This window comes from Megascapheus bottae, chromosome 17 (genome assembly GCF_031878675.1).
Source record: "Megascapheus bottae isolate mThoBot1 chromosome 17, mThoBot2.hap1, whole genome shotgun sequence".
NCBI lineage: Eukaryota > Metazoa > Chordata > Mammalia > Rodentia > Geomyidae > Megascapheus > Megascapheus bottae.
The window spans coordinates 32370643-32396558 of record NC_143525.1 but is presented as its reverse complement, the minus strand read 5'-3'; the positions used below and the strand labels follow the sequence as shown (position 1 = coordinate 32396558).

Genomic DNA, 25916 nt, shown 5'->3' with positions numbered 1-25916 from the left:
CCTTGGGTTTTGTACAAAGTTGATGCCTTTGCTTTCTGAAGGGCAAGGTCTTACTGTAAGGACAGATGAAGGTTATCTGCTGGCAGAGGCTCTTTTCTGCCTGCAAGGTGAGACTTCCAGGGAGTGGCCATGATTGTGTTTGCAGGCTGGCCAGCAGAGGGTACTCTAAGAGCAGTCGTTTAACATAACATCTTCAGGAGAAGGAAAATCTCCAAGTAAAGAACGTTTTATTGTGGCTGCAAAATGATGATTTGTTTTAATGCTCCTGATGCTGCCTAGATAACTTTACTTTAAAGTGCTTGGGCGCGCATACTTGTGCATACTTGAACTCTAGGCTTGATTGTTTTTCCGTAGCTTTTTCCATACTAAGCTGGCACTCTACCTCTTGCGCCACATCTCCATGTACAGATTTTTGGTGGTTCATTGGTATGGAAGTAACATCTTCACTTCACAGAGCCTTTTTCTGCCCAGACTGGCAGATCTCAGCATCCTGAGTAATTAGAATTACAGGTGTGAGTTATTGGTGCCTAGCTAGAGTTCTATTTCTTAGAGTTTTGGGCCTCAATTGCAGTTCTATGACCATAAGTTAGAAATGATGAACTTCCTTTCAAGAATAATAGGAGTTAGAGGAGTTAGGGCACGGTGGCTCATGTCTGGAATCCTAGCTACTCAGGAGGTTGAGATCTGAGCAAGGTTCAAAGCCAGCCTGGGACTCTGAGACTCCTATCTCCAATTACCTCTAGAAAATGGGAAGTGGGGCTTGGCTCAAAGGTAGAGCAGTAGCCTTGAGCTAAAGAGCTCAGGGACAGCACCCAGGCCAAGTTCAAGCCCCATGACCCACCAAAAAAAAAAAAAGAATAATAGGAGTTAGGAGATAGTGAATTGGAAGAGTTTCTTTGCCTAATCATTATGAATATTACAGACCTGTCTATATGTGGGTGGATGAGGTACTGATTCCTGTCCTTCTCATTCATATGTGGTACTAGTTGTTGTGGTATGGGGGCTTAAAAGGAAGGGTGGAGTGAGAAAGGGTATAAAAAGTAAAAATTCCATGTGGAAACCATTACACTATACTTATGTAGCATATCTTCAATTACATATTCACTCATTATATGCTGTACTTCTATCACAATTAAGAGTCCTTTCCCTCCACCTCTTTCAACAATACAAGGGTTCAAACTCAGGATTTCATAGCGGGGCCACACCCCCAGTGAGACTTACCCTTTAACAAGAAACTGATCTGATCCACCCAGTCTCTGGCTTCTGCTGGACTAGTTGCTGTAAACTAGAGAAAAATCAGTGAATTACGTCCTCATCTTTACTAAAATTTTCCTAAATCCTGATAGGAAGACCCAAAGGAAGGGAGGAAATCTGTGAGTTTCAAAGTCAAATTTAAAGGTTAGAATTCTTTTGCCTAGATATCTCATTCAAATCAATGTTTTTTCACACACTTGGAGATGACAGTTCTTTTAACTCTAGACATTTATGCTCATTCACATTGATTCATTTGACTATTCCTTCATCAGGGATCCATTTGAGAAAATTTAGAGGGCCAAAAAGCAAAGTAACATGTAACAAGAGATGGAAACATTGCAAAGCAAGTACAGTGGATATTAAGTATATTTGGTTCATTTGATAATTTTCAGGGCTGAGGATGGAACCTTCTAGACAAGCACTGGACAAAGAGCACTTCCTGTTGTCTGGAGTAGGTCGGGGTGCTTGTTGAAGTAATTTAAAAACAGAGTTGATCGAGGGTCAGACACTGGTGGCTCATGCCTATAATCCTAGCTACTCAGGAGGCTTGAAGCCAGCTCAGGCAGAAAAGTTCATGAGACGCTTATTTCCAATTAACCATCAGAAAAAAAAATGGAAGTGTAGCTATGGCTTGACGTCGTAGACCACTAGCCTTTAGCGAAAAAGCTCAGGGACAGTGCCCAGGCTCTGAGTTCAAGCCCCAGGATGATAAAAACAAACAAATAAAGAAGAGTTGGTGGAGACTGACGGTGGAAGTTGGATATAACAGGCCGATAGAAATGTGTGTAAAGGATCAGGAGCAGTGTCACCCACGTGTAGGCAGATCAGCTTGATTAGAGACCAATCACTAATGGAAAGGCAGTTGAGAGTCAGGGGAGAGAGTGGAGAAAAGGTCCCTGAGTACTAGAAGTTCAGACTTTCAATGTGAGAGGCAGGAAGCCACATACAATTCTAGCGAAGGGAGTGGGATGTTCTTTCGGTGGCTGTGGGTAGGAGGGACTGACACAGGAAAATCTCTAGACAGAAACCCAACTGTTTAGTCCAGTGGGTGAAGAGACTCGGACTTGGCTAATATCATGATTGTGGGAATAAGCAGGAAGGGAAAGAGTCAATCCATAGACCCAAGTAATGATGTGAATTCAATGAGCCAAATGAGGAAGCGAAGAAACCACATTCTGATTCACAAACCAGCCAGTCAAGTATCAAAAGTATCAATCCCTTCTTTTTTTTTTTTTTAAATGAATCATCTTGCAATAACTGTTGCTGGAAGACATTTTAATTGTATGGTCATTAGGATGAGAAATCTGCATGAGATTCCTGCATAATACTTACAGTCATAGAGGCAGTCATTCTTAGGTTCTTAAAAACACATTTCTATTAAAAGCCTCTAGGCATATTGGTTTGGACCTTTCCTCCAAACTTCTGTCTAGATGCTGTATCATTAGAGTTTAGTAATAAAAGTAACTTAGAGGCTGGTTCTTGTTTGTAACTCAAACTACTCAGGAAGCTCAGTTCTGGGGATCACAGTTCAAAATCAGCTTGAGCAGGAAAGTCCATGAGACTCTTATCTCAATTTAACCAACAAAAATAATTGCAAATAGAGCTGTGGGAGAACTGGAAGAGCGTTATCCTTGAGCAAAAAAAACCCCAAAAAACAAAAAACCCAAAATCTTAGGAACAATGCCGAGTCCTGAGTTAGAGTCCCAGGACACACACACACACACACACACACACACACACACACACACACACACACACACACCTTAGTGAAGATAGATGCATTCCAAAATAGAGGATTCTATAGAAAAGTTTTAGTTTAGCTAGGCATGGTGGCTCACGCCTGTAATCCTAGCTGAGATCTGAGGATCACAGTTCAAAGCCAGCTCAGCACTGAAGTCCAGGGGACTCTTATCTCCAGTTAACCACTAGAAAACCAGAAGTGGGGCTGTGACTCAAGGTGTAGGGCTGTAGCCTTGAGTTGAAGAGCTCAGGGACAATGCCCAGGCCCAGAGTTTAAGCCCCATGACCAACAAAAAAAAAAAAGTTTTAGTTTAAATTAAAAAAAAACAAAACTTGTTCAATTATACAATGAAGACCTTGTTTATTAATATCACCACTATTATCAACTTAGGAGTTAATATACAGAAGAAATATAGAAAGTTAATTCTGAGAAAAATCTGAGAAGCCAAGGGATTTCTTACATTGCTAATTGAATTTTAACATTTTATTTTTTTGTAAGTTACCTAGTTGTTTTTGTTTTTGTTTTTGTTTTTTTTTTTGCCAGTCCTGGGCTTGAGCTCAGGGCCTGAGCACTCTCCTTGGACTTTCTCAAGGCTGGAGCTCTACCACTTGAGCCTCAGCACCACTTTTGGCTTTTTTTTTTTTAATGTGTGTGGTACCGAGGAATCGAACCCGGGTCTTCATGCATGCTAGGCAAGCACTTTAACCACTAGGCCAAACTCCCGGCCCCAAGTTGCCTAGTTTTATTACACTATTTTAGTGAAGCTGTGACAAAATAAAATTACCAATAATTAGGAAATAACATATATATATGTCTAAAAATACATTTTGGAGAGAAAATCAGTATATTGCCATAGTCATATTTTCAAATTATTTTAATTACTTTTTATAAGTGGTAGTAAATACATGAGGTCACGGTTCCAATATATAGAAATGAACCTGGTGGGGAAAAACAATCTTTCTTTTCCTAACAAAATCCTAGAGTCTGTCAGTGACCACTGTTGCTTGATAACCATTGCCATTAACACCTTACAAATCCAACATACCCAGAGGAAGGTTAGTTTGGATAGCGAGATGAACGGGAAAACAAATGACTTTTCATTCTTGGTTATAGTTTCCTTTCCTCCACCCCCCCACCCTCTGGGTTCCATGGAAATAAAGACAATCAGTTGAACCATAAAGGGGATGGGAAATTCAGGACTGTCATTAGAGACAAAGATGAGATAGAGAATTGGGTTATGTACTGCCATAAGCAAGCATGTCTTCTAGGAGGTGAGACGAGGAAGGGAAGGCTGAGGAGCTGGAAGCCAAGCAAAGGCAGGGTTTAGGCTGAACACAGCCACAGAGGAGAAGGGAGGGCATCTCAAAGCAAAGAACAGGGCAAGAAAGAGGTCATAGCTGTTGAGAAATGAGCAGGTAACAAGGATGGAGAGATCACAGCTCACAGGCCACAGGGAAAGGCGATACTGCTGCTCCTCTCTTCCTCCTACCTCATAGCTGCGCCTATCCTGAGAGGTCAGTTCAAAGCAGGACTCTTTCTTGGAGTCTCTTCGGAGGTGAGGGGCCATTCGGACACTGTAGCCCTTAATGAGAAAGGTCCCTTTGGGCTGCTTGCCTGCAAGAGAGGACAGCTGCCTGTAATTCCCAGTAGGTAAAAAGGAAGACACAGAGAAGCAGCTGTTATATCCCAGAAGAGCCACATAGTTCCGGAAGAGATTGTTCCAGAAATTCAGGAAGAGGTTACTGCTAGGCAGTTACCTGTCAAGCTAGGGAAATGCAGAAGAGTACAACAGAGACAGAATCTATTAGAATGTTAAGTGATCTATAATAACAGAAAGAAGGAATTATTACAGCTGGGAGAGTGGCTGGAAATGGAAGGCTCTCGAAGTCTATTACAAAGCTGGAGTGTTAATTTTGAGGGCTGGCACAGCTGACTTTTTGAGTGGAGGAACTGCAACACAGGGCAGTGGCAGGGGTTGTTTGTGCATTATAAAGTCCTGGGAATATCCTCTTATTCTCTCCCTATATATACATATATGTATATATACACATATTATTATATGTATATATGCACACATATGTGTGTGTGTGTATATATATATATATGCTAAGCTGCTCCACTACCACTCCCTCCTCTTGACCAGGTGGGAATTTATGAGTAGGAAGAGAGTAATGAAAACTATTCTGTCTTCTTGCCAAGAGGTCAACTTGTGACGCCATAGAGCACCGTTGGTATTTTTAGGTGACAAGGAAGGAAACCCCAGGAAAAAGACCCTAAATCAAGGCAAGGAAACATTCCTCTAGATGTCACTCCTTTTCCCAAACAGAAAAATAGTACAAACAGGAAGTGAGAAGCTGGCACAGAAGGATTTTTGTGTCCATGGATGGGTGTGGTGTTTCTTGCCTGCAATCCCAGAAGGCATAGTATAGGAGGCTGGGACCAGGCCAGAAAAAAAAAAAGCTTTAGAAAAATAATAAAAGTGGAAAAGGTGTGTGGGCCTGACTCTGGTCTCTCTCACCTTCAAATTTGTGTCCATGTTGTATGCTTCAGGTAGAACACAAAGAGGACAGCAACTACAATGCCTGGGTGGTGCTTGTACTTCATATCCTATGGACTGAATTGCCTAATAGATTTTTTTGTGTGTGAGGTGGTGGTGTTCAAATCCATGACCTCATTCATGCTAGGCATGTGATCCATTATTTACCCATATATATGTACATACATATATGTATATTATATGGATATAGTTATGGCTACTATTTTCTGTGTATGTGGTACCAAGGAATCGAACCCAGGGCTTTGTGCATGCTAGGTGAGCTCTCTACCACTAGGCCAAACTCCTAGCCCTGGTTATTTTTTGAGCTAGGGTCTCCCTTTATGCTCAAGCTGGCCTAGATTGCTAGCTTCCTATTTATATTCCCTTGTATTACTGAGATGATAAACACATACCACCGTGCCACGCCATTAGTTGAGATGGAGTCTTGGAATTTTTTTTTTTTTTTGCCCAGGCTGGCTTTGAACCATGATTCCCTCTGATTTCCCATCTCATACAGCTAGGATGATAGGCTTGAGTAGCAATATCTTTGATAGCTACTTTTTGATGATAATGATAAGGCCCTGTTTTCACCTTGTTATGCTACAAAACCACGCAAACCATGGACTGGCCAAGTAAATACCCTGGGCACAGTAAGGAATAAGAGGCAAGAAGGGAGTCATGGAGTAGTGTTTTTTGACATGAGAATCTTTTCTGTTGAAGTCTCTCTCTTTGCTCTAACTGGCCACTAAAATGTTTTGTTGTTTCTTTGGTCACCAGATTTTATTTCACCCTGCTGGCAAAATGGTCAATAAAAGTCTCTGAGGCTCTTGCTCTTGCTCTTGCTCTCCTCCCTCCTTTTTCACAGTGAGTATAAAGGATTCTGAACACACAGGTGCAATACCTGGCTCTCTATTCCAGATGTCAGCCATTTATTTAAATGCAAGGGAAATGCTAAACCTTTTTTTTTTTAAATGGGGCAAATGTTACATTTGTTTGAAGGTAATAACATGAGGCTAGCTTATAGGCACTCAGAGGAGTGCTTTCTGCGTTTGAGAGTTCAAAGGATCCAGGTGGCGACTTGCTTCATCTTTCAAAGGATATGGTTATCAGTTCTAAATAGGGTGCCACAGTTGGGACAGGTTCTCAGGAATCCAGTGGTCAGCCAGGAGAAGAAGAGGGAGAGAACTGCCCCATAGCCAGGAGACAATTCTGTCCACATATTCAACTTTGCTCGTGTTATCAGTGATGTTATGTGTAACGCTCATGCTGACACATAATGCTCTGACACAATGGCCGCATGTCGTGTTTGAAGGGACATTACTTTCTAAATTGGCCTGAATGTCTTCGGGACTGGGTAAGATATTCTTAGTTATCTGTTTGTATGCCAGTCCTGGGGGCTTGAACTCAGGGCCTGGGCACTGTCCCTGAGCTTTTGTGCTCAAAGGCAAGTGGCACTTTTGAGCTACATCTCTATTTCTGGCCTTTTGGGTGGTTGGTTCATTGGAGATTTAAAAAAAAAAACCCCAAAACTTAGATTTTCCTGCTTGGGCTGGTTTTGAACCTCGATTCTCAGGCACGAGCCACCACTGGTCCTTCCCCCACCGATTTCTTTTCAAAGGAAGCCCTGGGTGGTGCTATTGCTGTCCAAATGAAGATCACTCACTTTTCTCGTTAGCATAGTAGAAGAAGAAGCCTCTGCTGATCACACACCATCGCTTCTGCCACTCCGACCCAAAGAAGCTGTGATCTGCACGGAACAGCAGCAGAAGACATAAATTCAGGCAACAACCATCACTGAAGAGTCCGTAAAAGCCAACAACACCCAGTCTAGTATGTTATTGTTTTATTTCCTGGGTTAATGGACTGTAAAACTCTCCCTTTCACTCCCACAGGTTATCCTCTATTGCCTCACGGACCAGACAACAAGCTCTGTTAAAGGGCCAAGTTCTAAACAGAGTTGTCTGCCCTGTGTTCACATATCTGTCTTCTCAATTTCTTTTATGGCTTTCGGGTTCCAGTCTCATTCTGAACTCGCCAAATCCTTCACTATTGTTTTATACCTCTTTTGGCATGGCAAAATAATACTTCAAGTATCATCATTATCACCATCATCATCATCATCATCATCATCATCATCATCATCATCATCATTATTTGATACTAAGCAAATTGGCTTGTTGAACCTGAAAGGTAGAATTCTAGCACCAGAAGTATCCATTTTAATCGAATAACTTCAAAAAAGGTCAAGAGATAGGCATGTTTGAAATTTGAAGGTGGGCTGTTTTACATAGGATATAAGAATACACTTTGGGCAAGAGTTTCTTAGACAAGTTTATCATTCATTCGCTCAATAAATGTTATTCAGTACCTTTTTTAGTATTAGTACTGGGATTTGAACTCAGGATCTCACATTCTCATTTGACTTTTTTTTTTTTTTTGTGGGTCATGGGGCTTGAACTCTGGGCCTGGGTGCTGTCCCTGAGCTCTTCAGCTCAAAGCTACCACCCTACTCCAGAGCCACAGCTCCACTTCCTGTTTTCTAGTGATTAATCGGAGATAAGAGTTTCATGGTCTTTTGTGCTGGGGCTGGCTTTGAACCATTATCCTCAGATCTCAGCTTCCTGAGTAGCTAGCATTAAAGGTGTGAGCCACCTCGCATGGACCTCACTTGACTTTTTTGTTCAAGGCTAGTTCTTTTTTTTTTTTTTTTTTTTTTTTGGTTTGTCATGGGGCTTAAACTCTGGGCCTGGGCGCTATCCCTGAGCTCTTCAGCTTAAGGCTACGCCTTACCCCTTCAGCCACAGCGCCACTTTTGGTTTTCTGATGGTTGATTGGAGATAAGAGTCTCATGGACTTTCATGGCTAGCTCTGAACCATGATCCTCAGATCTCAGCCTCCTGAGTAGCTAGGATTACAGGAGTGAGCCACTGTACCCAGCTTCAAGGCTAGTTCTCTAACATTTGAGCCACAGCTCTGCTTCCAGCTTTGAGTCTCATTCTGCTTAGGCTGGCCTTTAAATCATGATCCTCAAATCCTCAGCCTCATTCAGATTACAGGCCTTTGCCATCAGTGCTTAGCTCCTCCTCCTCCTCCTCCTCTTCCTCCTCCTCCTCCTCATCCTTCATCTTTGTCAGTCCTGGGTTTGAACTCAGGGCCTGGACATTGTCCCTAAGCTTTCTCAAGGCTAGCGCTGTACCACGTGGGCCACAGAGCCACTTCCAGCTTTTTCTCTACCACTAGCCCATACTCTTGGCCCTCTTCAGCACCTGCTCTATAGGAGGCATTGGGGAGACTGGAGTGAGCAAGGCAATAGAGCTATGAGTCCTCTCTCTCCAGACTTCCTTTTTTCCTTATCTTGCCTTTCCTTCTATCTGCCTGGCACAGTACAGGGATAGCACCCACTGTTAACTGCTTCTATTATCAGAAGGTCTGCTAATTACCTTTGCTTCTCTTCTCCAGGTATCCTTGCTTGATGATGTTATCAAGCTCTTGAGCACCTTTTATGATGTCTTCTATTCCTAAAAGAAACAACACATGCTTTGTTGATACCTGATGAAGTTTTCACCTGGGCTACTTTAGCCTTAATGGTGGCATACAGAAGGGCAATTGCTTAAATATGGCACAAAATAGAACAACTGCTCTATAACTGGGGGGGGGGGGGAGGGCGTTAATTTTCTTCCTAATTATATCAAATGCTAAAATTGCTTGAAATGATTTAAACATACATTCACTTGTGGCAAGGGGAGAGAGCTTAACTATGAACTGAGTGGCAGAAAAAAGACTCCAGAGAATTAAGACTTTGTGGAGATAGAAGTTCCAAATTGGAAAGCTCCATCGAGACAATCAAAAGTCAAATGAACAGTGGCCAGTGCGGTCAAGCTTCATTAGGTAAAAGACTCCATTATGTCTGCAGTCACCTCATGGAGGGGCATCAATACATACTCACCTGTTGTTTAAAAAACAAACAAGCATCAGAAGTCTTTTCCTTTTTTCTTTCTTTCTTTCTTTTTTTTTTTTTTTTTTTGACAGTCTTGGGGTTTGAACTCAGGGCCTGGGTATGATCCTTGAGCTTCTTTTACTCAAGGCTAGCACTCTGTCACTTGAGCTGCGGTGCCACTTCTGGCTTTTTCTGTCTGTGATACTAAGGAATCGAACCCAGGGCTTCATGCATGCTAGGCAAGCACTCTACCACTAAGCCACATTCCCAGCCCAGTTTTTTCCTTTTTTTTTTTTTTTTTTTTTTTTAGCGTTGTTGTGGCTGTGCATAATTCCTTATCCAAAGAGTCCTTCTTCATGGACTGTTTGTTCTCATTTGTGTTTTTTTATTATTTATTTATTTATTTTTTCTGTGGGTCTTGGGGCTTGAACTCAGCCTGGGCATTGTCCCTGAGCTCTTCAGCTCAAGGCTACCGCCCTACCCTTGAGCCAAGATCCACTTCCTGTTTTCTAGAGGTTAATTGGAGATAAGTCTCAGGTTCTTTTGTGCCTGGGCTGGCTCTGAACCTTGACCCTCAGATCCCAGCCTCCTGAGTGGCTAGGATTACCGGCGTGAGCCACATGTGGCTTTCCTTTATATCTTTTATAACTTAGCAAACTCTGTGGCTGCCATGAATCCTTCTAGATGGGTTCCAGGATGCATTCCACAGCAAAGCAAAGCTGGTTTTTCTAGGACTATTTTGGCTTACGGATCTGAAAACCCTCTCCAAAAAACGGTAGCATTGCTATTTATGGGCTCATGCCTATAAACCAAGTGACTCAGGAGGCTGGCGAAAGATATTTGCTGCCAGCCCCACTGGCAAAGTGTGTGAGACTCTTGTCTTTATGAAAAAGCTGGAAGTGGAGGTGTGGTTCAAGAGAAGCAAAACACCAGCCTTAGAATGAAAAACTGAGTTCGAGTTCCAGAACCAGCATACCACCACCATCAAAGAATGAGGGATGGCAGAGCTATTCTTTGGCGAGTCTCTGAAAATTGTTCCCAGAGGCCTAACATTTAAATCAAAGACACTTGGCTAGGGACCCTCTAAGTTTCTACTTTTCCTTCTTACAACCCCCACCCAGCTACCCCCTTCACTTTTCTTTCTTAAGATCTTGTTAAACTTGGAGACACAGCTTCTGGTTAAAAATGCCAAGAGTCTGAATCATAAAAGACATGCTAAGCGTTCTATTGGAATTCAAACCTCTTTTTTAAAAAATGCAAATCTAAATGGCGTTTTATGGAACATCTATAATTATGAAAATGGGAAGACATTGCCTCCGTGTGTGGGGAGAGCCTGTGAGTATGAATATTACATTAATGTACCCACACCAGCTCACTGATCCTGCTAGCAGGAGCATAAAAAATGCTTGAGTGAAACTTTTATTTAGATGTTAAGACTCCAGGCCCCAGCGGGGTGACAGAGACAGCCCCAGTGAGTTGCCATCAGAGAGAGAGCTTGAATTGAATTACCCAGGGGGGGAGGAAGTAGAGATGAACACTGCTTCGCTTATTTAATTTCCTTTAACTTTCAGTACATTATCAGCATGAGGCTCTTCTCCCATTCCTCCTCCCCCCCCCCCCCGCCCCGCAAACCCCAAGAATACTACCAACCAAGAAAACAAAGGCATAATGTAGCAAGGATGTTTGATCTCCAAGTCACTAGATTCTGGGCCAGAAGGGAGTGTACCATCCTCACTTTCTCTCCCCCAGGAGTCAAACTCTTGTCTGTTAAAATTGGCTGCTGAATGAGATACTGATTTTTCTCTTGGTTGTTCACCAAGAATCTGAAGAGTAATATGGCTGGAGATATTGTTTGTTAGATGCTAGGTTTTTGTACATGGCTAGTAGGAAATATTTGGTTGCTTTCTTACTCCCTAGAGGAAAATAATATCAAGGAGCTCTTCTCTGCCCCCCACTCATGCTAGTATTGGGGCTTAAAGTCAGGTGCTATCACTGAGCTATTTTTTTTCTCTCTCTTAAGACTTGTGCTCTTCCATTAGAACCATAGTTCTACTTCTGGCCTTTTGGTGGTTAATGGAGATAAGAGTGTCATGAATGTTTTTTCGTCCAGGCCAGTTTTAAATGGTGATCCTCAGATCTCCACATCGTGAGTAGTGAGGATTACAGGTGTGAGCTAGCTACTGGTGGGTGGCCAGCTGGATGAACTCTTTTGCCTGATTTTTCTTATATGCCACGGCAAAAATGAGTGTATAAGGCAACCTAAGGAATGGCTATGGAAAAACAATTAGGCAAATAAAGTCAGTCTCTATGCTATTGACTTGTTTGCTATGCGCAGGCGCTATGGTGAATTCAGTCACAGTTGTTAAGTTGACTCTGAGCTCAGTCTCATTAGCTCCCTGATCTATGAGACAAACCCCTATAACCAAGATGGCACGCTGCTTGTGACCTGTGCCAGCTCACCATCCTGCACATTAGGAACGGGTGATACCCAGGCTCTACAACATTAGCCACACCGTGGGGGAGAGGGAGAAGAGAGGGAATGAGGCTAGGGAGTCTTGAATCCACACCTTGTAGCAGACAAACAGATCTGCGCAGAGCTACTGAATGCGTGATAAGAAGCGTGTCAATACATTGCAGGATGGTATTCACCAATAAAAAGGAGCCTCCACCAACAGTAGAGACTGCATTTTCAGGCAAAAACTATTTATGTTTAAGTATATAATTAAAAAGAAAAGCTTTTAAAAGAATCTTTTATCTGAAAAAAAAAAAAGACATGACCAGCTGAAAAAAACCCCTCAATTTATTGTGAACAAATAGCTCTCTTTTGAATAAACCTAAGGGTATATCACATTATTCCAGCACAAAACAGAATTGCGTTAGTGCCATAATCTCTCTCCCACTACACTTAACTCAACCTTTCAGTATAACCCATATGAAGAAAAAATTCACTTAGCTGAAGGCTGTAAGGCCATCAAGATAAGATCAAGAGAGCAGTGAGTTTACCCAGAAGTGATGGGTATCCAACCAGATGGCCAGAGCAGACAAAAGAAACCCTCAGACATCCTTCTCTCTTCATCTAGATCCATTTAAACCCACACATTCCACCCAGCCCCAATTCTGCAATAAAAGCCCATAGGGAAGGTTTCCATCTCTCAGTGGCACACATGATTCCTAGTCAGCTGTGCACAGCCACACCACGGGGACCCTTTACAGTGGGCTACATTTCCATAAAACAGTCAAGAGAGACCACACGGGAGCTCCTGTGAGTCACGGCCTATTGAACCAGCTGTGTTCGAACCCATTGAGAAAGGAGATTTGGGATCAGTTGGCAACACCACAGCACACGCGAATCCCACAGACCCCGCAAAAAAAAAAAAGGCTTTGGCCCAGGCATCTACCCTCGTTCTCTGTCACCTTCCCTGACAGGCATTTGACTCCATCTTTGCTAAGTCAGCTTTAAAGGGCAATCTGAGGTGCTTGTTTATTTATTTATTAACATGTATGTGTGTGTGTGTGTGTGTGTGTGTGTGTGTGTGTCTTGATATTGGAGCTAGAACTCAGGATCTCTTGCTTTCACTTGGCTTTTGTTGTTCAAGGTTGGTGCTCTACCAGTTGAACCACACCTCCACCTCTGGATTTTTTGCTCATTCTGTGGAGATAGGAATCTCATGAACTTTCCTACCTGGGCTAGTGGAGATCCTCAGATCTCAGCCTAGGATTATAGGCATGAGCCAGTTAGTACCCAGCTGCTAAGATGTTGGATCATCTTTTGTTTAATTCTTCCCCTACGTAAATTGTGGGCTTCTTTAATCCTCTTTCTTCTACCCCAGCCCCCTGATTCTGAGGGTTGAACTCCAGGCCCTGAGTTTTGTTTTTTTGCTCAAGACTAGAACTCTAACCACTTTGAGCCTCAATGCTACTTCTGGTTTTCTGTTGGTTAACCGGAGAAAAAAAATCTCATGGATTTTCCTGCCCAGGGTAGCTTTGAACTGAGAGTCTCAGATCTTAGCCTTCTGAATAGCCAAGTTTACAGGCATGACCCACGGGCACCCAGCTGTTGGTTTGTTTTTAAGTACTTTTCTGCCTTTTTCCCCCCAACTGTGGGGACCAGTCAATAAATGTCACTCCATGATGTCTGACAAGAATTGCCTATCTTCTAATGCGAACAGGGAAATTGCTGTTAGTCCCACAGGTAGAAACTTCTAGAACTCTGTGGTTCTATTTGCTATCATCTTCTTGAGGTTGCACTTATTTAGCTTTCTTGTCTGTCATTGTGCTTAACTGATAAGAAATTTAGACAAACACCTATAAGAGAAAAATTCTGAACCTTTGCTAATAGGTTTAGGATCAAAAAGATTTGAAGTTAGTGGCGTTGTGGCTCAAGTGGCAGAACACAAGCCTTGAGCTGAAGAGCTCAGGGACAGTGCTCAGGCCCAGAGTTCAAGTCCTACAACACCAACAACAAAAGATTCCAAGTTATGAAACCAATTAAACAGATAGCTTTAAGTTAACTGCATGAAACGGTGGATAGAGAAAAAAAGACCAACAGCAGGTGAAAGAAAGAGTGGCTACTACACTGACAGTCAAGTCCTTTTCCAACTGTGATTTAAGAAGCTGGAAAGCCAAACAAACCCACCTGGAGCTAAAGGATGTCACAGAATGGTAGAAATGACACATGATCATAATTTCCTTGAAAATACTTTCCAAACCCTGGGAGGTGGGCTGAGTGTGGGACTGTCAGCAGACAGGTGTTGAGATGGGGAAGGAGGCTGAGATCCAGGTGGTTCCCACACATTGCTAAAAGCCAGGGATACTCTGCTGTCTCCTGTCTGGAACCTAATTTTGCCTTTAGCTTGCTAGGGACCATTCTCAGTATGCAACCACAACCAACCTCAAGTCTCGTTAGCAGCTACACCATTGGGAGTGGGCAACAGTGAAAAGTGGGACTCTTGCTAACAATCCAGGCAGTGATCCTCAAATCAGTTCTCAATTCAATAAAAGAGGTGGGGAGTTAAAAATACAAGGTGGCGGCCAGGAGCGTGGCCTAGTGGTAGAGTGTGTGCCTAGCATAGACCAAGACCTGGGTTCGATTCCTCACTTCCACATACATGAAAAAAGCCAGAAGTGGTGCTGTGGTTCAAATGGTAGACCACTAGCCTTGAGAAATCCCAAGGACAGTGCTCAGTCCCTGAGTTCAAGCCCCAGGACTGGTAAAAAAAAATACAAGGTAGCTAGGCACCCATGACTCATGCTTGTAATCCTAGCTTTTTAGGAGGCTGAGATCTGAGGATCAAGGTTCAAAGCCAGCCTGAGCATGAAAGTCTGTGAAGCTCTTATTTCCAGTTAAGCAACAAAAATCCAGAAGAGAAGCTGTGGCTTAAGGGGTAGAACGCCAGCCTTGAGTGAAAAAAAAATCAAAGAAAAGGAAAAACAAGCTATCTGTCCATGAAGCCTGCAGGATCAATGTGTTCTCTGCTTAACCCAAGGCAGAGCACCAATCTGCATGCATCACTTTTGAGCATATCTTTAAAAATGGGTGATCAAATGTCACTTTCAGATCGATTTATTTACTATCCCGTTCAGTGTAAGAACCCAGAGAACAAAGAGCTGGAGTGCTGTGGTAGGATGTGTACTTAGCATGTGAGATGCGCTGAGTTCAGTCCCACACAATGTACAATGTAGGTGCGCGCGTGCGCGCACACACACACACACACACACACACACACACACACACACACACACACACACACACGCACGCACATAACCAAGTGATACCAGCTCCAGATAAAGTTATTTTCTTTTTCTTTTCTCCCTGGGTGTGTTTTGTCTTGAGTGTGTGTGTGTGTGTGTGTGTATGTGTGTGTATACCAACCCAGCTTAAACTCAGGGCTAGGACCTGGGCATTGTCCCTGAGCTGCTTTTGCAGCTCACTTCCAGTTTTTGAGTAGTTAGAGATATGAATCTCACTGGAGATTTTTCTGCCTGGGTTGGCTTTATTGTATGCCATTTTTACAGAGACTTTTTTTTTTAATGTGACAATCTGGGTTTTCCTTTCTCTGGCACTCTTCTCTCACTGCTCTGCCTGTCTGTCTATCTCTCTTTGTGCCAGTACAGGGGCTTGAACTTAGGACCTCACCTTCTTGCTTGGCTTTTTTTTTCATTCAAGGGTGGCTCTCTACCACTTGAGTCACATCTTCACTTCTAGCCTTTTGCTAGTTAATTAGAGATAAGGGTCTTATAGACTTTTTGGCCCAGGTTGGATTCCAGCTGCAACCCTTAGATCTCAGTCTCCTAAGTAGCTCTGATTGCAGGTGTGAGCTACTGGCACCCACCCAGTCCACTCCAAACGCCTGTTTCTTTGTGTGGGTTTCCATCACACTTTAGTGACCAGATAAAGTTGCCAGATAGCTTGGGCAGGAAATAGAAAATGGGCCATTTTGTTGGAAAAAGATGTAGCTGTGGGCTGGGTGGAAGGAATCAGGGAGGAGGGCAAATATGGATTAGCATTCATAGGGACAGAGATAGCATCAAGAATGAAGTGACCCAAACATCAGTATCTAGAAAAGAAATGGAGGAACAAAAAAGAATCCAATACTTAGGGGCATGCACCAGGCTTTGCATGACAACTGTTTAGGCAACAAGGGAAGAATTAGACTGAGGAGGAAGTGAGTCAAGTTAACAGCCAAGATCCATCCCAACACAGAGCTGTCCCTTAATTGGCTATTGTGTGGATCGGAGATGAAGTAGAATCTTCCTCTGAATTTCAGAGGAGAGCATTCAGGCATGTACGGGGGTGCACAGGAGAGTGAAAGGAGTTTAGTGCTTATTAAGTTCTTGAAGCTAAGGAAAATGCCTGACTAGGAAATCTGGCCTCTTTTATATAGAGGGCACTTCATGTTGGTATACATACACCTGTTTCTCTCTGTATCCCAGGGGCCTGGGACACACAGTAGGTGCCTGGCAAATGTTTGTTAAAGGGAACTAAAATCATTTATAGTCTAGAGGGACTTGTGATCTAAGAAGGCAATATGGGGGTGAATATTTGCTAGACAAATCACTTTTCCCAAGCCATAAGTGGTAATTTTTATTCTGCTGTATATTTAGTACCTTAGTTTAGGGCTTGGCATGTAAAACAAGAAAGGAAGCAAAAACAAATAAAAACCACAAAAGAAGGACTGGAGGCATGGTTCAAGTGTAGAAATACACAGTTCAATCCTTAGCACTGGAGTGGGGGGAAGAGGAGGAGAAAAGCAGAAAGCAGAAGAGGAAACAAAAAGAAGTGAGGAGGAATAACAGTATTGAGAATGATGGGAAGAGAGGATTCTGAGAGGAAAAAAAAAGCACACGGGAAATAAGACATGACCTTCAATTGGTAACAAGGTAGGGGGCTTATTTCATGGTTTGATTGGGTCTACCTTGGATGGACTCTCCTTACCTTGGGACCTCATTTATCTTCAGGAAAGCACCAGGGGGTGGTTCCTGTCTGAGGAAGCCATTAACAGTCAAAGGACTGTTTAGAAAGGACTGGACAGGAATTTGAACAGGCTAACCAATGAATAACCCATTGCTCTTGAGAAAACAGTCATTTCTGATCTATAAACTTTGAGTGCCCTTGGCTTCTTACGGTGTTTCCCAATCCTGTTGTGAGAAATGGTATTTTCTCTCTGCGTTTCCGAATGCTTCCATCTTTCCATTTGGTGCTGGTACTGGGTCTTGGACTCAGGCCTTGGGCACTGCCCCTGAGCTTTTTTGATCAAGGTTAGCATTCTACCACTTGAGTCACAGCTCCACTTCTGGCTTTTTACTGGTTAATTTGATGTAAGAGGCTCATGGACTTTTCTGTCTAGGCTGGGCTTCAAACCGTGATCCTTACATTTCAGCCCCTTGAGTAGCTAGGATGACAAGAGTGAGCTTCCCGCACTTGGCTTGTTTGGATCTTGTTTGCAAATATCTAAAGTGAGCCTGAGTGCCTGCCATCTCTGCAAGATGGTGGGAGGCCACGTGGGGACGAGCACAATGATTCTCGAGTCTCTAATTTAGTTTTTCTCCAAAGCAAAAGATTTCAAGAGGGAATCGAATGATCCTAATTCTCACTTCACCATGTCTGTCTACTAAGAGACATCCAGATAGCATCAGAGCATGGCACTGAGGAAACTTTTAAACAAAGCAGAAAATAAAAAAAGAAGACTCAGGAAGTAATTATGGTGATTCTCTGGGGGTATTTCAGGGTGGATGGGTCTAATGAGAACTCTCACAGCCCATGAGGAAGAACTAGATGGGGGAAGCAATGATCTTAGCAACATGGCTTTGACCTGGCATGTTTCTTCTACTGGACAAGGGCCCAGCCTGGCCTCATGGCCCACTTTGCTCCCTCACTGTGTCTGTATAGCACGAGGCTTGGGGATAAGATGATGCTGTCAGGTACCTTTAGGGAAGAAATTGCCCCCTCCCCCCTTTTTCTCAAAAAAGTTACAAATGAGTGTTAAGTTTTTGTCATTTGGGGTGTGTGTGTGTGTGTGTGTGTGTGTGTGTGTGTGTGTGCGCGCGCGCATGTACTAGTACCAGGGCTGGAATTGAGGGCCTGGGTGCTGTCTCTTAGCTTTTTTGTTTTTTGCTCAAGGCAGGAGCTCTACCACCTGAGCCATACCTCCATGTCTTGCTTTTTGATGGTTCATTAGAGATAAGAGAGTGTTACAAATCTTACTGCCCAGGCTGGCTTTGAACCATGATCATCAGTTCTCAGCCTTCTGAGTAGCTAGGATTACAAAGTATGAGCCACCAGTGCCCAGCTTTTCTATGTTCCTGAACTCTGTAAAGACAATTTGTGAGGGACAAATAAGGGGAATGCTTCTTAGACCCAGAAGTTTCCAACCAAATTACCAAGTCTGTAATGGCAAAATAAAAACATGAAATTTTAGTAACTATTTTCTTATTCACTCATTAATGAAGGGCCCACATTTAGCAAACAGAAACAAAAATGGAAAAAGAAGCAAAAGCCAACGACAGCATAATAAAATATGCTTGGAAAGTTGCTATGCATACAAATCCTTATCCAGAACCTAAACTAGGTTCTGCCACATTTTGTTGTGTTGTCTGTCTATCTAGCAATCAAGAAAACACAAAGCTGCTTTCCATCAGATCATGAGAAAGAGAGAGAGAGAGAAAGAGAGAGACAGACACACAGACACACAGAGACAGACGACAGCCAGCCAGCTAGCCAGCCAGACAGACAGATACACACAGAGTGCATTGCTTCCCCACTGAACATTAAGGTAGGCATTCAACCTACTCGGCTACTAGGACAACATGATTTACGTGAAAAAGGAAAATCTAAATCACCAAGTAATGAAAACATTAAAGTTAATGCATCACAAGTGAGGAATTTATTACCATTGACTCCAATAAACAGTTATAAAACACTCGTCCTTTCCTGTCCATGTACAGGGACACAGACCCTGGACTTCATTAAGCCCAACTTTCTCTTCTTCTCCACTAGACCAGTCATGTGTGTTTGAACCAAACCACCATTTATTGTTAAGTAGACTGGTTCATTTTCTAGGGCCGTAGAAAGCTGAAAGGCACATCCATTTTGCTTCATGGCTTCTTGGTGTAGACGGATGAAATCACAAAGTTTAGAAGACATGCAGCGTGGTATGGCTATATAGGTTTATTTAAAAGTCTCTAAAATGTATGTGTGACACAGGCACAGAAGCTCTTCCGGCAGCCCATTGCCAAGGCAGATCTATAAGTAATAATTCCTGGCGAGGACGGTGGCATATTGGATGCCAATGCATGTCGGGTGCATTTAGCCGAATGATTTCCCCCTGTTATTGTTTGGCATAACACCTCAGAAGTCTGAGATGGAAACCTATTTCCTTCCAGCGTTTTTCTCTGTCACAAGGGCACACCAGTTTATTACCTTAAGGTTGTTCGTGAACAAAAGAGGCTACACATATTGGATGGCTAAGGTAGATTGGTTCTGAATTCATTTGTTTTCAAGGAAAAAAAAAAGAGCTAAAGTGTCTTTTTGGAAAGCCAACTGTAATTGCTAAATGGCCTAGGTGCTACAGAGCAGATAGGAAAGGCAGCGTGAAATGTAGGGAACTCTAACTGAATATTTAGGCTGGCCTCGTGATGATTGTCATACTTTATATTTAGGGAGCATTTTAGGATTTATATACGCTGTTCTCATGCATGGACAGAGAGGGCACACTAAGTCCAGCCTTTAGAACCTGAAACCTAAAGCCACACACAGTTGAAAAGAAGAGGAACTAAAATATAAACCTCAAGCGAGGTACTGGTGGCTATGCCCGTCATCCTGGCTGAGATCTGAGGGTTGTGGTTCAAAGCCAGCCTAAGCAGGAAAGCCCATGAGATTCTTAACTCCAATTAGCCACCACCAAACTGGAAGTGGTACTCTGGCTCAGAATGGTAGAGTGCTATCCTAGAGTGAAAAACTTCAGAGACAGTGCCCGGGTCCTGAGTTTGAGCCCTGCAACAAAAGAAACCAATCACCCCTCCCCAACCCCCCCGCCAAATCCCAAGAAACAGAAAACAACTCCCCACCCATAACTTCAGGCAGTCTGTCTCTGTCTCTGTCTCTGTCTCTGTCTCTCTCTTTCATACCAGTAATGGAGTTTGAACTCAGGGTCTCACGCTCTTCCTGGGCCTTTTCACTTAAAGGTGGTCCTTTGCCACTTGAGCCACACTTCTACTTCTGGTTTGTGCTTACTGGTTCATTTGAAATTAAAATCTCATAGATTAGTCTGCTTGGGCTGGCTCTGAATGATGATCCTCAGATCTCAGCCTTGTGAAGTACCTAGGATTATAGGCACGAGCCACAGGCACCTGGCTCAGTCTGCTTTTTAGTGCCTTGTTTTTAAATACAAGCAGGCATGGAAGTAGCCACTGATCTTTCCAGAAAGGTTTTCCAACACACAAAAAAAGATTAAAATAGACAAGTAACAGAAGGAAGTGAAAGAGAGCAAAAGAGAATGTTTTTGGAGGGGGGGGTCATGGAGGTTGAACTCGACCTGGGCACTGTCCCTGAGCTCTTTTGCTCAAGGTTACCGCCCTACCCTTGAGCTGAGCTCAACTTCCCGTTTTCTAGAGGTTAATTGGAGATAAGAGGCTCAGGTCCTTTTGTGCCTGGGCTGGCTTTGCACTGTGATCCTCAGATCTCAGTCTTTTGAGTAGCTAGGCATGAGCCACTGTGCCTGGTGAGAATTTTTTTAAAGGGAAAAAGTCATTATTAATATTCATATTTCAAGAGGGAGAAAGAAATATTGAGCCATGACTGAGGATGCTTTGCACAAACAAGCAGAGAAAGGAAAGAACAGTATAAATTACATACTTGACAGCCCAAATGCAAAGTCAACAGGTGAGCTAGACGATAACCTTGAGGACATTTTTATCTTACATTGGGCAAAAAGAGTAAGAGAACGAATGAAATAGGAAGAAAGTAATCAAAGAAAATGTAAAATTTATCCAAATGAAAGATACATTTTCTGGGGCCGGGAGTTTGGTCTAGTGGTAGAGTACTTGCCTAGCATGCACGAAGACCTGGGTTTGATTCCTCTGTACAACGTACGTAGAAAAGCTGGAAGTGGTGCTATGGCTTAAGTGACAGAGCCCTAGCCTTGAGGAAAAAGCCCAAGGACAGTGCTCAGGCACTGAGCCCAAGCCCAGGACTGGCAAAAAAACAAAACAAAACAAAAAAACTATGTTTTGTGATTGAAAGGCTCTTCCATGTTTAGCCCCATGAACAAAAGGACTCATATTTTGGTCACCACTGTAACATCTCAGAACACAACAGGTAAGGGAAGACTCAGAGAGAGCTTATGAAACAGGGGGAAAAGTTTAAACACAAAGTATCAATAGCCAGATGAACACTGAACTTCTGCATAGTAACCCTGGAAGCTAGCCACCAATGACACACTTTCCAGATTCTCTGGGACACGGATTTACATGAGCATTCTTACACAGAAACCACTAGTGAAGTGTGAACAGAGAATCCGCAGGTTTCAAGTCACATAAGTCATCTCAATCAACAGGTCAAGTACGGTGACACATGCCTGCCATTTCCATTATAACGGAAGGCCACAGGATGGAGGATCATGGTCTGAGGCTGGACACACATGTGACACCTCACCTGAAAAATAACTAAAATGAAGAAGGACTGCAGGGCATGGTTCAAATGAATAGAGTGCCTGCCTAGGAACCATGAGATGCCAAACTCAAACCCTAGTTTTGCCTCCCTTCCAAAAACAAGGAAAACAAAACAACCACCACAACAAACAACGGGTGGTCTCTAGAAATGAAGCCTCCAGGGAGTTTTTCTCACAATGACACAAGAAAATATGCTTCACCAAGATGAGTGGATCTGCTAAGAAAGACAGTGACCCTGGATCCGGAAAGTGAAATTCAGAGGGGGAAAAAAAGAAGAGCTATCCAAGGACATCCTGGGCGATCAGGAGGGAGGGGAGCCTCAGGAGAGAGGTTCTAAGAAAAGGGATGAATTGATGTGCAAGTGGTGCTGTGGCTCATGTGGCAGAGCACTAGCCTTGAGCTGAAGAGCTCAGGGACAGTGCCCAGGCCCAGAGTTCACGTCCCACAACAGACCAAAAAAACCCACCACCACCACAACAAAACAACAACAGCAACAAGAGAGGGGGGTGGGGAATAGTAGCTAGAGGTTTGGAAACGATCAGAGATGGTGACTTAGAAAATGAATCAAGTGAAAAAGCCAAGGCATTTGCAAATTCTAGATGTGGGGAAAATCCATAGGAAATGTAATTACGCAACTTTACAAAAGAGTTGACAGTGGATAATCCTTACATAGTTCAAATAATGCCAACGTGGACTATTGATTAACTAAGAATTATGACATAACCATGCTAGGAAGAGAGAGGGAGGGGAAGTAAGAGTGGAGATGGGATAAGAGTGCTAACTCTTCTTCTGCTATGATATGAAATCAATAGATAATGTCTGAAGCTGATAAATGAAAAAAACAGCTGTATAATTATAATTATATTGCTTAGAGAGCAGAGGGGAGGACTTGGAAGTATGGCTTAAGTGGTACAGCACCAGCCAATGAGCAAAAGTGTCAGATACAGAATTTGAGTTCCCAGCTTTGGACAGAAAAGAAAGGAAGGAAGGAAGGAAGGAAGGAAGGTAAGAATAAAGGAAGGGAGGAAATGTAGAGAGGCTCTGCCAGATTGGATGAAAGAACTAAAGGCGGACTTAGTAGGGGTCACCTCTACAGCGCAGAACTGCAGGATGGGGAAAGGGGGGCTGTTTATAGCATTATTTGATTCTGAAGAAATTCTAGTACCAGGCAGGCAGGCACTGATGGCTCATAATAACCCTAGCTACTCAGGAGGCTGAGATCTGAGAATCATGGTTCAAAGCCAGTACTGGCAGACAAATCCACGAGATTCTTATCTCCAATTAACCAGCAAAAAACCTGAAGAGGAAGTATGATTCATATAGTAGGAGCTCCAGCCTTGTACCAAAAAGTCAGGTAAGATGGAGAGGTCCTGAGTTCAAGCCCCAGTACCAGCACACATGCATATACAAAAATTACCTAGATAAAAATAATTCAAGGGGGGGGAGGGAAATGGGTACCAAGACATGTGAAAGGGTATCAATGTATGTGAATTAATGCACCTTCTATCTGGCAAATATCATGTAACCCTTTTACTAATTACAATAAAAAAAATTAAAAAAAATAATTCAAAATAGGAGAAGATGAGCGGGGGGAGGGGGGAAGTGGGAGAAAAACATGGGAAGGGGCATCAATGTTCAAGAAGTAATGTACCGGGGCCGGGAGTTTGGCCTAGTGGTAGAGTGCTTGCCTAGCATGCACGAAGACCCAGGTTCAATTCCTTGGTACCACATACTTAGAAAAAGCCGGAAGTGGTGCTAAGGCTCAAGTGGTAAAGCTCTAGCCTTGAGAAAAATACAAGGACAGTGCTCAGGTCCTGAGCTTAAGCCCAGGACTGGCAAAAAAAAAAAATAATACTTGGGCTGGGAGTTTGGCCTAGTGGTTAAAGTGCTTGCCTAGCATGCACGAAGACCCAGGTTCGATTCCTTGGTACCACATATATAGAAAAAGCCGGAAGTGGTGCTGAGGCTCAAGTGGTAGAGCTCTAGCCTTGAGAAAGTCCAAGGACAGTGCTCAGGCCCTGAGCTCAAGCCCAGGACTGGCAAAAAAAAAAAAAGAAGTAATGTACCCACTATCTGATGAATGTAACTGTAACCCTGACAATAACATCACCCCAACAATAAAATACAAATTAAAAAATTCAAAAAAGTAAAAAAACTGTTTTGAAACTATGTTATCACAGAGCCAGGTAAGCCTCAGGGTTGTATAGTGGTGTCCATTCTGAATGGGTGATTATAGAAAATTTGTAAGTTTAGTAGATGATATAAGAATCCAGAAACAAAAGATCAGCATGGAAGAAAGAAATAACTTTATTAAAAACAATTACTTTTAAAGTTCTATTTGAATCAGGAATCATTTTAAGAGTCTTTTGGCAATCTGTAGTCCTTATGCTGTTTTCAGAGTCATTTACAATTCCAATATTGTACCATCGGTCTAATTTGCCTAAGCTTTTCTTACACTGCAAGGGGACCTACAAAAATAGGAGCGCGCTCTCCACTTGAGATGTGCTTTATTTCCCAAGTAATAAAAAAATGGAATCCTATTATGAAATTTGAAGTCAGAAGCCCAGGAGTATCAAGTTGGACTGCAATTTACAAAATATTAGTGTATCACTGTGCATAACCAGAATTGGATGAAGTGCTCATAGTAGCCAAAATAAATCCAGGAAAATTTATTTGGAACCTACCATGTAGGAGGTGTTAGGCCAGAGAGTATAGAATTTCAAGGATGTCCTAGAGAGACAGCTTCAGATAAGGTGGGAGGAGGCGAGAGAGAGAGAGAGAGAGAGAGAGAGAGAGAGAGAGAGAGAGAGAGAGAGAGAGAGAGAGAGAGAGAGAGAGAGAGAGAGAGAGAGAGAGAGAGAGAGAGAGCCAGATATGATTTTAATTTACAGGGTTGAAAAGGTACAAGGCCATAAAACAAGACACCTGTTGTCCTGCATTTAGATGAAAGGGGTTTTGCCTTTTTAAAAAATAATCAGAAACACATAATCATTATTCTGGACATCAATTGTACTTTTGATTGGGGTGGGGGGAGGTGGAAATGGCGTTTTCAGAATAGGAAGGGAAGGAGAAGTGAAACCAACTGCATGCCATTTTTCAAGTGAAAACAATGGCAATATGAAGATATATGGGAGTCAGACCCACCAGTAGAGGAAGGAGGCTACGCTCTCTTCCTTCTTATGGTGTCAGACCTGTGACCTCCCTCACTTGAAATGCTTTGATTCCTCCTTGCCCAAGGGACCAGTGAGCCCCCAGGGAAGAGATGAAGGATGCGTCCGCCTGACCTCACCTTTACATTGTCTAATGACTGAAGGGATAAATCAGCTTTCCCCTTGAAAACCTGGGTGTCGGAAGCTCCTGTGAAATGCTGGAAATATTAAATGACGTCCCTGAGGGTTTTATTGTTACTTAGTTTTCTCCTCTAACAGGCAGAGCGGTTCACATGAAGGATACTTATGTAGGGCCTCCATTTGTATATACAGTGAAGTATGAAATTCCAACAACTCCTTGCCACTTTGGAAAAGAAAAATAAACAATTAGTGAAGGTTGCACTTTGTGCCCACTGTCCTGTTTCTATTTCATCGATTTCTCTGCTTAGTCTCACCAACAATGGGGTGAGAAGGTACAGATTCTTTTCAGGGTAGATCATTTGTGATGCTTCAAAAAATATAAAATACAGCCTCCATAGGCAATTCAATGTGTTTTCACAACAGGCAAGAGCAAGAGCTATTTCCCTTTATCCTGTTTAGTAGAGAAAGTGTGCCAACAATGAGTTCAAGAGGAAGTGCCCGCATGCCAGGGTTTCATGTCTAGCTCTTTCCTGTGATCTTGGATTTGCCTTGTGATCTTTTCTTACAGATTCTTTCTGAGCAATTAAAATTTTTTTAACTAGCTGGATGCTTGTGGCCCCTGTCTATAATCCTAGCTACCCAGTAGTCTGAGAAGAAAAGTCTGTTATTCTGATCTCCAGTTAACTGGAAGAAAGCTGGAAGGAGATGTAGAGTGCCAGCCCTGAGTGTGAAAGTTGAGACCAGGCCCTGAGTTCAAGCTCTAGTACCAGAGTGCATGTACACACACACACACACACACTCACTCTATGGACTCGCCAATCTTCTAATTTTCCTGATTCATTAATCCTCACCACTACCAACTGTATGAAGCATAGTTATCTGTGATAAGAAAAATGATAATTTTCCTCTCTTTGTATTTTAAATTAGTATCAGTTATCCAAGAAGGTTTCACTTAGACATGTCCTTATATGCACATAATCTATCTTTACC

General features: G+C 42.8%; 1 protein-coding gene across 1 annotated transcript in view; it reads right to left on the bottom strand.

The window, feature by feature from the left end:
* Skap1 (src kinase associated phosphoprotein 1) overlaps window positions 1–25916 on the bottom strand; it is a 255916-nt gene that overhangs the window by 48790 nt on the left and 181210 nt on the right. Inside the window, exons 5-8 of the mRNA XM_090350691.1 lie at window positions 8972–9049; window positions 7195–7278; window positions 4485–4609; window positions 1222–1285 (exon numbers count right to left, since the gene is read on the bottom strand). Of these exons, the coding sequence (XP_090206817.1) occupies window positions 1222–1285; window positions 4485–4609; window positions 7195–7278; window positions 8972–9049 (351 nt within the window). The remainder of the gene's footprint in view (window positions 1–1221; window positions 1286–4484; window positions 4610–7194; window positions 7279–8971; window positions 9050–25916) is intronic.